General features: G+C 49.2%; 1 protein-coding gene across 3 annotated transcripts in view; it reads right to left on the bottom strand.

Moving 5' to 3' along the window:
* The window catches only part of SSH1 (slingshot protein phosphatase 1), a 33,925-nt gene that overhangs the window by 14,360 nt on the left and 5,681 nt on the right, over positions 1-13,884 (bottom strand). Inside the window, exons 1-3 of one of the 3 annotated variants that reach the window (XM_084217575.1) lie at positions 4,706-4,911; positions 2,120-2,223; positions 338-402 (exon numbers count right to left, since the gene is read on the bottom strand). In XM_084217575.1, coding sequence (XP_084073701.1) covers positions 338-402; positions 2,120-2,223; positions 4,706-4,791 — 255 coding nt within the window. In that variant the 5' untranslated portion in view covers positions 4,792-4,911. Of the gene's footprint in view, positions 1-337; positions 403-2,119; positions 2,224-4,705; positions 4,912-13,884 lie in introns of those variants that run through there. The other 2 variants (XM_084217574.1, XM_084217576.1) reach the window with 2 other exon arrangements.

Here is a 13,884-nt window from a genome sequence, read left to right as displayed (position 1 = left end):
AGCCCAGCTGATGCAATTTCAAGGCTGACTTAAAAGTATCCAAGAGAACCAGCAAGGTCCTGTCTCTCCTCCTGTATTACTGTTTGTCAGCTGGAGGGAAAATGAAATATAACAAAACAACTCATTTTAGGCAGAGCAGCTCCCTGACCCAACTCACAGCTGGACACAAGGATCAGGGCAAAAGGAGTGGTCAGGAAAGTGGGGTAGGGCTGGAAACCAGCACAGAGTTAAGGCAGCTCTGAAATCCAGGATTTGCCAATGCTTTTCCTGCTCCTCTACAGGTCTGTTGCAAACACTTCCAAGAGAAATGAGAGCAGGAAAATGCACCTGTCCTTACCAGTTTGATCCTGTCCTCGCAGCGCAGGAGGTTGATCATCACCTGGAGGTGCTGGGGCAAGTCACCTGCACAGAAAGCACAGCAATCATCACAAAGGGGCTCCTGCTGCACTAGGAATCAGCAGACTCTTCACCTTTAAAGAAATTGGATGCTTTTAAGTTAAAAAAAAACTAATTTAGGGAGGTCAATTAACTTTGCTGTCCCAAAGAGCACTAAGAGCAATGAGATTCTTGGATGGGCATTCCCTGGATGGGTGAGAACACAACCTTACAGTATTTGGAAGCCATCAAATCAACTGAAACCACCTGTGCCTGGCACAAGAGAGGATTCTCTTCCTGTCACAGCACCCTAGAGAGGACAGAAAAGTTTGGCCATGAGAACAGGTGAGGAAGAAGAAGAGGAAAAACTCTGATTAAAAAAACAGGAACAAAGGAGAAGAGAACAACTTTGAGCTGTGAATCACCCCCAGCATGGTGGGATCAGCCCCACCAGCCCTACAGAGGGTGTGACTGAGCATGAGTGACCTCCAGAGGGAAGGGCTGCAGCAATGGCCTGGTTTGGGTGATGGAGCCCTTCTGTCTCCAAGTTCTGCTCATGCACTAAGTGCCCTCAGCTCTAGGTCTGTGGGGACATTTCTGTTTGGGGAAAGCAGACGAAAGGAACAAGGAATCTACAGGAAAACAAACCAAGTTCCCATCTAATAACTCAGTAATGCACTCATAACTTTCCATGTGAGATAAAATTCCTTCCGTAGGCTGCTTGCTGGGTATGTGGAATTGCTGACAGTTCAAGAAACCCAAAGCCAAGCTTGGCACTCAAACACCCCCTTTGTGCTGGAGTGTTTGCTAAGCAGCACCACACAGTACCACACTGTGCCTTTCCCACAGGCTCCTGCTCTCAAAATGCCCCAAAATCCCAGTTCTTCTTACCCACCTATTCCCAAAGTGCCAAAGGCAGAGGGGATAAACACTGGGGAAGCAGAATCAACTTCCCTGGATGCCCTTATCTGCATCCAAATCTGTGTGTACACTCACCACACCACTCCCTGACATTTCTTCCCACCAGCTGGCAACTGGAAGGGACTGGGGGAAGCAGGACAGTCTGTTCTTAAACCATGATAAACTCCAACAGATTGTGGTGAGCTGACAGGAAAGGGGGTTTTCCTGAAACCAGGATGTGAGGAGCTAACAAATGTACATCTGTCCAGATACCCAAATCCTGATCAAACATCCCTCACTCTGACCAGCAACATCCAAAACCAGCAACAGGAAGTTCCAAAGCAAAAAGTCCCAAGCTCCAGATGCCTGGAGGCTGGGAGAGCCCCTGGAGAAATGTCCAGGACATCCACAAGTGCCCAAGGGGTGCTGAGCTCTGTGACTCAGCCCTGCCACAAGCCAAAGGGGAGGCAAAGATTAACTCACTGAAGCACAAGTGACATTTCCTCCTGTGTGACTGGGGAAAACAGGGAGAGATATTCCACACAGCCCTTCTGGCTGCACAGGCTTCCCTGCCTAAAGAAAGCCATGCAAAATGCCATGATTTTCACAGAGAATAAGTTTCTATTCCAGTCACAGTTCCAAGAGAATGATTAAAGTTTAAACCAAGACTCAATGATCCCAATAAAAAAAACTCAGTACTTTGAATGTGGGCTGAAACCCTGGGTTTGTTCAGCAGCTTGTACAAGGCTCACCAGGACAACCTGGGGTGTCACCCACCTGTGCCATCAGCCTGTCCCTTTGGATGGGAGGGAAAAAGGATCTCCAGAGAGGATTGAATCATTACCTGCATGTTTGTGGGGATGCTGGAGGCTTCTCTGGCCCTGGGAGCTGTTTCCTTGCTGTAAGAAAAGAGCTGCACCTTTCACCATGAAAAAGCTCTCGCTGAGGCTGGAAAATAATAAAAAAAAAACACACAGGAGTCAGCTGAAAGGAAAGAGCAGCAAAATGTGCACATCTGGGAAAGGAAGTGCTTTCCTCACTAAAATAGTAGGATTTTGCCACAGCCACTTGCACAGCATGACTCTGGGATTATTCATGGATTATTCATCTGTCATTTTCCAGCACTGTTTTATTACTTGGCCCCTGCAGGAGGTACTTGCCTGAGCTGTCATGGGTTGGAAATGACTTTATCACTTGATTCTAGAATTCTGCAACTCAAAAGAAGCAAAGGGTTGGACTTTTTACAGGCTGAGACCTGCAATGGACTGGAGAGCAGGTTCTGAGCCCATCACTTCCTGCTGATTGCAGTTCTTGACATTTCTCTGGAATGCAAAAACAAGAACCTGCAACTGTGCAGATTTAAAGGGGAAGGGAGATGGAACCTGCACATCCCAAGGGAAAGGACACAGCTCTGGACCCTCAGGCAAAAACAACCAGCACAAGAGCAGAGGTTTGGCTCTGCTGTGGCTGGATCAGCAGATCAGCATCCTGGGATAGAGTCTGGGCAAACACAGTGATATTTCCAGAGGGAAATGACACCCAGGGCTGGAGCATAAGGGAGGAGAAGGCAGAACAGCACCGGCACAGTCGGATTTCACATGAGAGCCTTGGAAATCCTTCAGAAGCAGCTCTGGCCAGAAGCAGTGAAGATGCATTTCCCACATGGCTGGAAATCCCTGTCTCCTGAGGCACCTTTCAGCTGCACAGGAATTGCTTGGGATGTGTTTGCTCTGCTCCCCAAACAGCACAAGAGCCATCTGTTGCTCCAAAGCCCAACTTTCCACCGCCCCACGCTCGCAGCCATAGATCACCATTAATTACTGTCTGCACCCACTAAACAGAAATGCTCCATTATGAGACTGTGCTGCACAGGAGCTCCTTATGCTCCAGCAAATGATCCCACTGGATTCACTACTCCCAGCACTCATCTATTCCATATTTTATCCATGGTCTTTGCCTTGAGACAAGAGTAAGTGGTAATGCTCCCAATGCTCTGCTCTACCTCAGCATTTTTGTGAGGACAGACATGAAATTCACATAATTTCAGATTTTCTAATCTCTTAAGAACACAGCCCAAGTTCCCAGGAAAAGCTTCCTCCTGCTTCAACTGAATTTCAAGAATTCCAGAAAAAAATCTAGATCAGGTTTAAATTAAGAGATTTCTCAAATTTTGAGTTCACTTTTTAAAAAGCGAACTAAATTTTTTGCCTGAATTTCAGGTTCCACAAGATCAATAAAACACAGCAGGAGAAGCACACTCTAATTCCAACAATTCTCCACTTCCATTCCCACAGGATTCCAGCACTCCCCCCTCACCTCACTGGCTGGGTCTGAGCAGGATCCAAGCTCAGCCTGGCTTGGGATAACGGCACCCACGGCAGCAAATGGGAACAAATGGGAATGTGGCTCCTTCCAGGAGGCAGCCAGGAAGAGCCTTGTTTCCTTCTCACCCCAGACCTCACAGGAAAGCGTTAAAAAAGGCCAGAAGTGACACAAAGGCAGCGACCCCCACACAATGTATGGGATATTCAGCACTCACAAGAGGCAGAGAATGTTTAGATCATGCACCAGGAGATAATTCACAGCATTCCCACCCTGAGAATCTGGGGAAAAGTTTCTTTGGGAAAGCAAAAAGATATCCCGAAATAGGATATTTTACTCCAAAGGATCTTTGATCTCAAAGTACTGACTAGGATTTCTACAGCAGGAAAAACCTTGGAAAAAACAGAGCTCCTTCCCAAAGTTATCAGGATCTCCTGCTCTGATGATATATCTTGACAGATGTTCTCTCCTGCAGTCTGGGAATCTGTGACAATAAAGCAGAATATTCCCAGTTGCAGGCAGAAGGGAGAGCTGTGCTGCTGGAGCAGTGAGTGGTCCAGGAAAAGGACAACTCACAGAGCAAAATTTTTGTTCCTGTGAATCCATGTGCACGGAAATGAACCGGAAAGCAAAGCCAGGAGCCTGCTGAGAGCAAGGTTTCCATTTCCACTGAAATGCCCGTTCTTCCTGTGCACAAACCCTCCCGTACCCCCAGCATTCCCCATCTCCACACCAGCTCCGGTTTCCATGTGCCCAGCACGGTGCCAGACACGGGGAACACACCCAAACGCCTCTCTGCTCACAGTTTACACCACATTGTAACAACAACGTTACCCAAGCCCAGCCCTTATCTCCGCTCTGGGAACTGTCTGCGCTCTGCCACTTCACACAACTGCTCTGGACACAGCTCAGTGAGAAAGGCAAGGCACAACTCCCTTTTAAATCCTACAATCCCAGTAAACAACTAAAACTCCGAGCTTTTAATTCTGTTTTAAAAATACTCCTCCTAAAGAACACCCAAGTCCTGGCATTAAAGAACATCCCCACCCTGTGCCCCTCGGCAGGGGTGACAGATGCCCCCAAGCACAACCCCGTGGCTCATACATACTAATTCGGGCTGGTTTTCTTTGCACAGCGGCAGCATCGTGGTGGCCCCAGCGTCAGACAGAAGTCAGAGAAATCGAAAAGATTCATAACCAGCTGGAAAACTCACATCCTTTTGCTTCTAAACCCATAAAAAACACCAGAAGGCAAAGAAAAGGTCAAGTGTATTTTCTGTGCGGAGCAGAGGAATCGCGGCTGCTGATGCTCCTCGGGAACTGGATGGCTTTTAGGGAACACTGTGTCTTCCACTGATATCCTGGCTTGAAAAAGCACTTGTCCCAACACATCCTGATGAAAGAGAGCCATTCAAGAGGGGAAACAACCAGCTGAGGCTCGGCTAATCGTTTCCCTCCTCCAGACTTGTTTGTTTGTTTGCTTCCCCCCTCGTGCTCCAGAGGCTCCTATCAGCACCCACACAGCCCCTGGCTGCGGGAAGTCCATATTCCCTGGGAGGGACAGCACTAGAGGAAAAGCATCCTATGGACTGATGCCTGTTCATTCCTTTACAGTTAAAGCAATGCTTTAATACAGATACAGGAAATTTAAATGGTCCTTCCCTCAGTGTACAGCTCCCCCGATGGATTTTCAGAGCCATTCCTGAGCTCCTGCTGGACAAGGAGTCTCTCAGGTGCTCGGTGTTTGTGTGTTAGGAGCACTGCATTCCCTGAATATTCGTTTCTTACAAACCCAAATTCTTTCTTCAGGCACACACCATAAGGCCACTCTGGTCCCACCAGCCTGACCAGGGGAATGAGGAGCTCTCTGTGCATTCTCAGCCAGTTTTCACCCAGTTTGACTGGCACACACCACAGAAACCACCCAATCCCTGGATGCCCTTCCAGGAATCCTGACCAGCACAACTTCACTACAAGGAGTCACTTCAGGCTCTTGAATAAACAGAGCCCACTCACAGCCCCAGGACCCTGATGCTCGGATACAGCTGCAGACCAGCTCTCCTCCCACTCCTTGACCTCAGCTCACCAAACACAGGAAATTATTACCCTAAAAGAGGGAAAAACCAACACTTCCAACACCTGGGAAATGCCAGGAGCGTCAGGAGGAGGGTACAGACAGTGACAGTCCCTCCTGCCCCCAGAGGCTGGCAAGGACAGGGTGCTCATGGCCACAGCCCTGCTGAGAGCCGGCTCCAGAGGCTGTTGCTCCATCCGTTGGCTCCGTGCTGCTCAACTTGAAAAGGAAATATTTCTTCCCCTTTGGGAAAGCTCCAGAGGAGTGTGGCTGCAACACACATCAACCCCATTTCGAGTCGCTGAAGAACACAATAGGCAAGCGCCTTCTCGGCGGTACAAACTGCCACCCCCCGGGGCCAGGAATGCCAGTAAGCAATCCCTTAAAAACACTGGATTTTGGGAAAAGAGACAGAGCTGCTCATGCTCCTGGGCAGCCAGATGCCAGTCCCACAACAGTTTTCCCCAGGCAGTTAGCTTTGTCATCCTGGCTCCAGCTGTGAGGTGTCCCAGGAGGAATTCTTGCATGCCTCATGCGCTTGAGTTCCATGTTTTAATGGGGAATCTCACATAAGCCATAATGATCTTGCAGGACACAAGCAAACACTCTATTAACACATCTTATAGCTACAGAACTCATCTCAAAATAAAGATCCACAGACAGAGTCAGAAAAGAGAAAACCACTTTTCCTGGGAAGACCCAGGCAAGCCTGAGGTGAGTGAGCAGCCTCCTGCAACCAGGTCTGTTTTTAAGGAAGAAAAAACACCCAAACCCCCACAAGAAAAGGAATATTCACTTCTCTCAAAATTGGTCATGATTTTACAAAGGCAAACAAGGTAATGCCTCCCAGTTCTCTGAGTTTCATGGCATCTTCTACTCAAAACATTTCCAAACTGATAAGGTGAGGGAAAAACAGGCCTCCCGAGCACCACAGAATGGAACACACTTCCCTTTTCTATAGCACTGTTGATAAGGAGGAAGAGAACTGATTTTTTTTTTCCCCCTTTTTCTTCCCCCTTTGCTGCTTGGTCTGGAACAAGTTTGGCCACCTCAAGGCAACTGAGAAAGAACACAAACCAGCCCTGGAGAGGGGGTGAGTCTGCTGGATGCTCCCACAGCCCAGCCAGACCCTCCATATTCCAGAGGGTGGATTTTAGGCAGGACACTGCAGCGAGCAGAGGAGACTGGCATTGTCCCACAGCCACACCACAACAGCAGCACAACCCAAGCTGGGAAGGAGCACATCAAAGAGAAAGGAGAGAAACAGGAAGAGTTGAGAGCAGCCGTGTGGCTCCTGCTCCCCAAAAAAAGCCAACGGTTAAGGCGGAGGCACTGCTTGCTCTGGCCTGATAGAGGCACATCTGATAACACTTCCTGACCAGCAGAGGGGCCTTTGGAAGGGGCCTGAGCAACACAAAACAGCAGAGGGGAAAAAGGGACTTCAAAGCTGCTCCTTCCCATGGCACTGCACAGCCCCAGGAACAGCCCCAGGGATTCCAGCAGCAGCAAGTCCCTTCTCCTTCTCTTAATGAAGTGTGTCCAAGGGGCCTTTGCTCCATGCCACACAAAAATTAAAGGGAATCACCTGGACAAACACAGGTGGGAATATCAGCACAGGCACCCCAGCTCAGCCCCACATGGAGCAGGGCTGCCACAGGAGCAGCACCTGGAAAAGCCCAGTTCCAACCAACACGTGCAAAGATGGTTTAGAGCAAAGAGAACAAAGTGCTAGTGCACATGTGTAGGATTTGGGATATGCTGACAAACTGATCTGTGGTCAGGACTGCAGGAGCCCAAAACACCTGGCACGGTCAGAGATCTGCTCAGGACCACTTGGACTGAGGTGTTTTTACTACCAGAATTGCAAGGCAGGAAAGTTCTTTCCATACCTATGACTTCCACACCCAAAGTCATCATTCCCAGACCTCCTGAGCTGAAGACAAGTCTCACCAAGAAGAAAAGCAAAATGTGGGCTGCAGGTTCTCAAGGAGAACATCTCTTCCTCAGACACAGCCAGGGCATCTTTGTGCCAGGAAGGGGCCAGGCAGCAGCTCCAGCTGGGGGGGTTTTGGTTGTAAAGCCTCTCTGCAGGAGCAAACATCTCTCCCATCTGTTTTGAAGGAAGTGAGATGTTGGGGAGACCAAAAACTCAACAGGCTTTGCTGTTCTCAGCAGAGCAGGGACCAAGGGGAGTGTGAGTGTGCATTGTTGGGCTTGGAGGCGTGGGGATCGTGGGCCACAGCCCAGCAGGAATGCTGACAGGGCTGCAGACACTGAAGGCCATTCACACACAAATGCTCCTCTGGCACAAAGGGCAAAAAGACAAAAATGAAATCAATCATGAAGCCCACAAAAGCCAATTTCCCAACAGAAATAGACTGCTGATGATGTCCTTCCAGCCACTCCTGGGATGCACTGGGCTGGAGCAGCAATCAGCACAGATCCAGATCTGCACAGAGCAGAACCAGCTCAGCTCTGAGTATCCCATCCTGGGGGCAACTCCAGGATCCAGGCTGTGCCTGCAGACAAGCCAGGAGCAGCTGGGATAAACCCTCCCAGAGAAAGGGCAGGAAGAGGGAAACAAACAAATTAGCAGGATCATTCCCCATTCCAGCAGACTTGCGCAAAGTAAATTGACAGAACTGCTCCCAAATAGCCAGGAATGAGAAAATTCTAGGAATCCCTAGTACTTGGATGGTGAAAAGCCAAATAAAATAAGAGATTGTTTCACAAGGAAAAAGAAATCCTTTCTGCTCATCCCATTAATTGCAGAGTTCAAAAAGGCACGAGGCTGATCCCAGCATCACCCAGCTACGCCATGGGCTTGGAACTCAGTCTGAATCCCAAGGAGCATTTCTGAGATTCCCACTGAAACACGTTGTCATTTTGGTGACAGTCACTGTCTCAGGAGGCCAGGCCAGATCCTCTCCAAACCTCAGCCTGCACGAGCTGCTAGAAAAAGGAGTATTAACCCTACAGGGCCCCCAGCACTGGTGTCCCCAGTGCATGCCCTGGACTGTCCCCAGCCCGCTGTGCCAACCCCAGGGCCACCCACCCTGCCTGGTGGGGGCTGGGCAGAGCTGCTCCACACAGCAGCTCACGCTCACCTGGAGTCATGGACTTGGAGGACAAGGCTTGGGAAAGCAGCAGCTGGCACAGAGGAACACACAGAGATCCCAGCATCAGCAACAACATGGATTTCCCTGGTGGTATGAGGGAAGCTGGCTATTCCCAAAACACTGACTCCCTCTATTTTCCTACAAGTCACTGTTCTGGGCACTGCCATGCTCCTGCCATTGATGTTCCATGACCACAGGTAAGGGGGGAGCCAGGCCACAAGCCGTGGAGCTGTCCCAGAGCAGTGCCTGAGCTGAAGGAGAGGTGGGATGATGCCCACCACGGAGGGCACACCAGAGGCAGAGCCTCCACCCGCGCTCCTGGCAGGAGCTGATCCTGCTCCTGTCCTCCTCCCCAGCTCAGCTGTCAACACATGGGCCCATCCTCCTGCATTCCTCCTGTCAGCCCATTGTTTTAATCCTTGGAACTATTTTATTAAGTCACCCCACTTCACCCACTCAGCAGTGTCTCCCAGAGAAACAAGTGGAAACTCTCCAAGGGCGCCGCTGGAAAAGAAGAGGAAGGTGAATAACAGCTTGAAGGATTAAGGGAGCAGCTCCCAAGCGGTGTGAGTGAAGGTCGGGCAGGACACAGACAATGGCATCGGAAGCACGGCTGGGAATCTTGGTGGCACAGCAACCCAAAAACCAGCTGAGCTGCCAGGTTTCAGAACGGCTCCAAAAAAGGCAGCAGAGACCAGGGAGTACTTGACACATTGGTAATGTGGAAAAACAAAACAAAATAAATCCAGGCGGATCATGTGCGGTGAGAGCAGAGTGACACAGCCCTGACACCTCGAGTGTTTGACTGGACTGCAGCCTGCCTTCCCAGCCCCCTGCTGGTACACAGCCAGCATTCCCAAAATCAGGACTGTGCCAGGCAGGGCCAAAGCTCACTCACAATGGAAAAGTGGTGGGAAAAACCCCAAGACCATCCTTCTTTTCCCCCTCCACTCCAAAGCCATCTTTTCCAAGCAGGATGGTGTTGCAGAGGGAAGCAGACAGCTGGAGATCATGATGTTTTGCAGGGCTGGGAAGGAGATGCCAAACCATGGGCAGCAGTCTCCACTGGGATGCAAGTGTTGGACACGGTTGGATGTGACCATTTGGATGGCAGACAGAACAAACAAGGAACCTGGCAGCTTTTTGGGAAATCTGAACAGGACGTCTTGTCCCATTCCCCGCATTTCTGGCTGACTTGGTCCCTGATAAAAGGTTTCCTTCACCAGCAGTTCTTGCAGCAAGGATTTCTTCAAGAAACTAAAATTTTCAGAAGGGGAAGACAAGGCCTGCAGAGGAGAGTCCTGATCCCAGATAAACCTAAACAACTGATGGATGTGGTGTGCACCCTAATCTGCTTGAATCTGGGCTTATTTTTGTGCAGTGGTAAAGTGATTCTGCATCAGGAATTTTAATGCTGCAAAGGGATGCGTAAATGTTTGGGAGAAAGATCAGTGCTCTCAGGAAATAATCTCAACACTCTTCATTAGAATTAAAACCAGGCCGGGGAAGGTGTTATGCCCATTCCCCATTCCAAAAACATCTTAGGAGCATTTGCCAGGCAGAGCACAGCTCTGATTTGTATGAGAAATGCCTGACTCACAGATCTTGGCAGACAATTATCAAAGATTAAGATATTTAAAATCTAGAGGCATTTGAAACCAAAATATTGTTCTGACCCAGCTCTAACACCTAAATAAACAGTGACCACACTGGCCTTTTACAGGAACAAGTGCTCAGTGCACAGCCAGCACTTCTGATAATAGGGCCTCATGGTTTGGGTTCTGCCAAACTGCTGAGGTTTCATGGAAGAAAAAAAACCCAAAAATATTTAGATACAATTCCAAAAGAGTCTGATCATCACATCTTTAAATTGGCAGCTCTCCTGCTGCTGCTCTACCTACATCCAAGTAAACTCCTCATATTGCTCAATTTCAAGTCAGCAACAGTTTCCTGGAAAGGCCAGCTCTTAAATAAGTGTCAAATAAGTGAACGTTTCCCTAGCTCTGTGGCCTTTGAACATCCACACACAGCCCACCACAAAATGTAAAGGTCTAATTACACCTTCCTGAGCTTCTAGGGCCACACCTCCGGACTGAGAGCTCCCGAGGGCCGGGGGCTGGGCCGGTGCCTCCCCATTGTACGGAGCACGCTAAGGCAGGATGCCGCCGCCGGCCAGGATGTGATTCAGCGTCCTGTTTTGAACACTTCATGAAGTCAGCATCTTCTGCCCCGAGATCTCCCACCAGCTCCCCAGGACACAATCAATCTGCAGCCAGCAGGACTTGTCAAGGCTGTAATGAGCTGCTGTCCCCACAAATAAATCCTCAAGGCAGCTGCCCCTGTGTTCCCCCTGCCCTGAGCGCCTGCCTGGCACCGTGGACACAACTGTGGGTACAAGTTGTTCACTCAGTGCTGCTCCAGCAAAACACGCTCCTAAATCCCTAAAGAAATTAAGGAGCAAGGTGTTAAAAGATCATTTTGGTGCACTAAAATATAATAAATATGAAATATACATCAAGTGTGTAAAATATGTACATATATGATATAAGATACAGTGGTGTCCTGTGGTGTGTGCCAGAGGGACGATCATGGAATTATTTAGGTTGGAAAAGACTTCCAAGATCAAGTCCTGCTGTTCCTGCAGCTCTGCCAAGGCCACCACTAAACCATGGTCCCAAGTGCCACATCCATGTAGCTTTTCAATTCCTCCAGGGATCAGGAGACCACCACACTGCCCTGGGAATTCTGTTCCAATGCTTGACAACTCTTTCCATGAAGGAATTTTCTCTGATATCCAATCTAAACCGGCAGTTGCTCTGTTAAGAGTTTGTCTGCACCAATGACTCCTCCCGTTGATCACTGATCTGCAAATGTACATAAGCCCAGCCCTGTAAACCTCTACCTCACACAGCTGCTCTTGCCAGCTCTTAAAATTTGGTTTAGAGGAGCCAAACAAGAACAATTCTTTCCATAACCATCTTCAGGCTTGATCAGAGCCTGGAGAAAAACTTCCAGGCCTTCTGCAGTGGTTCAACCTCTATCTCTGCAGAAGGTGCCTGAAAACATTCACCCGGCCCTGCATTCAGGCTGTGACTGAAAAGCCAATAAAGGCAAAGATTACAGAATGACTGGCTAAACAAACCTATTTATATTTGTAATTAAAACCAGTGATTATCTTGCTGTGTTTGCCAACCACATCTGAGAATCAGCCAACACTCACAGAGCGATTTGGGTTGTACAACATCTCCTCTGCCTCGCTGTGACAGAGCCAGCACACGGCCAGGAGTGAGAATCAACTGGGTCACATCAAAAAGGAAAAACTGCACATCCAGCCCTGTGCCAGAGCAGGCAGCTGGGAAAGAGCTGGGCTCTGCTCTGCCTCCTCCTTGATAGCATCTCCTCAGAGTTTGCTTGGAGCTGGAGCAGCAGGATCTGGGGCTGAGATAAGGCCACAGGCACTGCACGCACGAGGCTCAAACGGAACTCGATCTCAGAGAACTTAAGGCTGTGCCTAAGCCTAGGCTAACACACCCTCCCATGAACTTGGCCTAGCCCTGACAGCAGTTTTACAAAGATTTGGGTGAGCTGTGGGTGCACTGCACCAGTAGGGGAAAAAAGGGATCAAGCCACAGCATCTCCCTGATGGTTATCCAGGAGGGAAGGTTTGAGCAGACACTGATAACACAGCTCAGACGTGCAGCTTCTGGCTCCACTGAGCCCAACAGGGCTCTCAGTTCTCTTATTTTTCCTTCTGCTCTGAGCCTTTACCCTCATGGAGCAATACAAACTCCTGGCTGCCTGCTGGGAGCAGTATGGATGTTATATTGTCGAAACTTCCACAAAATTTTTGGTAACAGAGAACAAAATGACTTAAAGCAGATTAATGTCTAAGAAAACGCAGATAGCAGCAATATCTTTGAACCTGGAGCGTGTCCCCTTGGTCTGTTCTGGGGTAGAAGCTGTTCCAGGGAGAAAGAAAAGCATTTTGGAATGACAGAAACCATAAGGAAGGATGACCAGGGAGCAGCAAGACATGGCTGGATGCAAAACCATGATAGAGACCTGTTCCTCCAAGAAAACAATCAGATGGCTCATGGAAGCAGATCCAACTATGCAACCTCAAATGAAAATCCCAGCATGTTTTGGAATGAACAAAAATAATTGCTCACCACGCAGATGAATACATTATGTCATAAATGTGTACTAGCACAGCCATCCTGTATTGATGAAACACAGCTTGAGCTGGCAGAATGCTGGGGACATGTTTCCAACAATCCTTCCTTTCCCTTCACCCTTAGATCTCCAAAGTCTGCAGGGCCAGAACTGCTGACCCCTGTGCTCAGGGCACATGTGACAAAACCCAGCTGTCACCAAGGCTAGACCAGGATTGAAGGAGGCACAAACACCAGCACAGGCCATCCTGCAGGGATTTTTCAGAGGAGAAGCAGCACAATGAAGTTGAACAATTCTGCCACCCCCTGGGCACCGGGCAGAGTCTCAGCGGATTGAACCAGAGCAGGGAAGGGGACAGCAGCCAGTGGGAAGGGGACAGGATCGACCCACCAAACCAACAGGAGCTCCATTCATCATCTGAGTTATGTCTGCATATTTCCTGCAGCTCTTGGCAGTGTTTCCCCCTGAGGACAGCAGAGGCTGTGCGTGAGAGCCATCTGATTCTCCAGCTCTGTCTGGCTATTTAATTACCAGATTCTTATCCTGACAATCGTATACGGAAGAGCAGCCCCAGGAGACTGAAGGACAGAGGGAGCTCATGGGATCTCAGTGTCCAACGTCAGTGCTGCAGCATGTTTCAACAGCCAGGAGAAAAGCATCAGCCTTTGAGCCTGGTCTAAGTGCATCTACACTCCTGGTGGCTCTGGTCAGTGGTGGATGCATATGCCCAGCCTACAAAGAGGCCAGACAGACCTAAGGTGCCTCACCAGGATTTGTCTGTACAGTGACAACATTTGCAATGAAGAGAACAAAGCTGTATTTTCTCTTTTAGCACAGAACTGTGTATCCAAAAGAGGAGGCTGCCATCCTGCTTGGTTACATGTTGCTGTTTAATACCACATGGGGAAAAGCACAAGAACTA

Source organism: Fringilla coelebs, assembly GCF_963513975.1.
Source record: "Fringilla coelebs genome assembly, chromosome: 17".
Taxonomy (NCBI): Eukaryota; Metazoa; Chordata; class Aves; order Passeriformes; family Fringillidae; genus Fringilla; species Fringilla coelebs.
The sequence above is the reverse complement of the archived record's forward strand: the minus strand, read 5'-3'. Positions and strand labels throughout refer to the sequence as shown.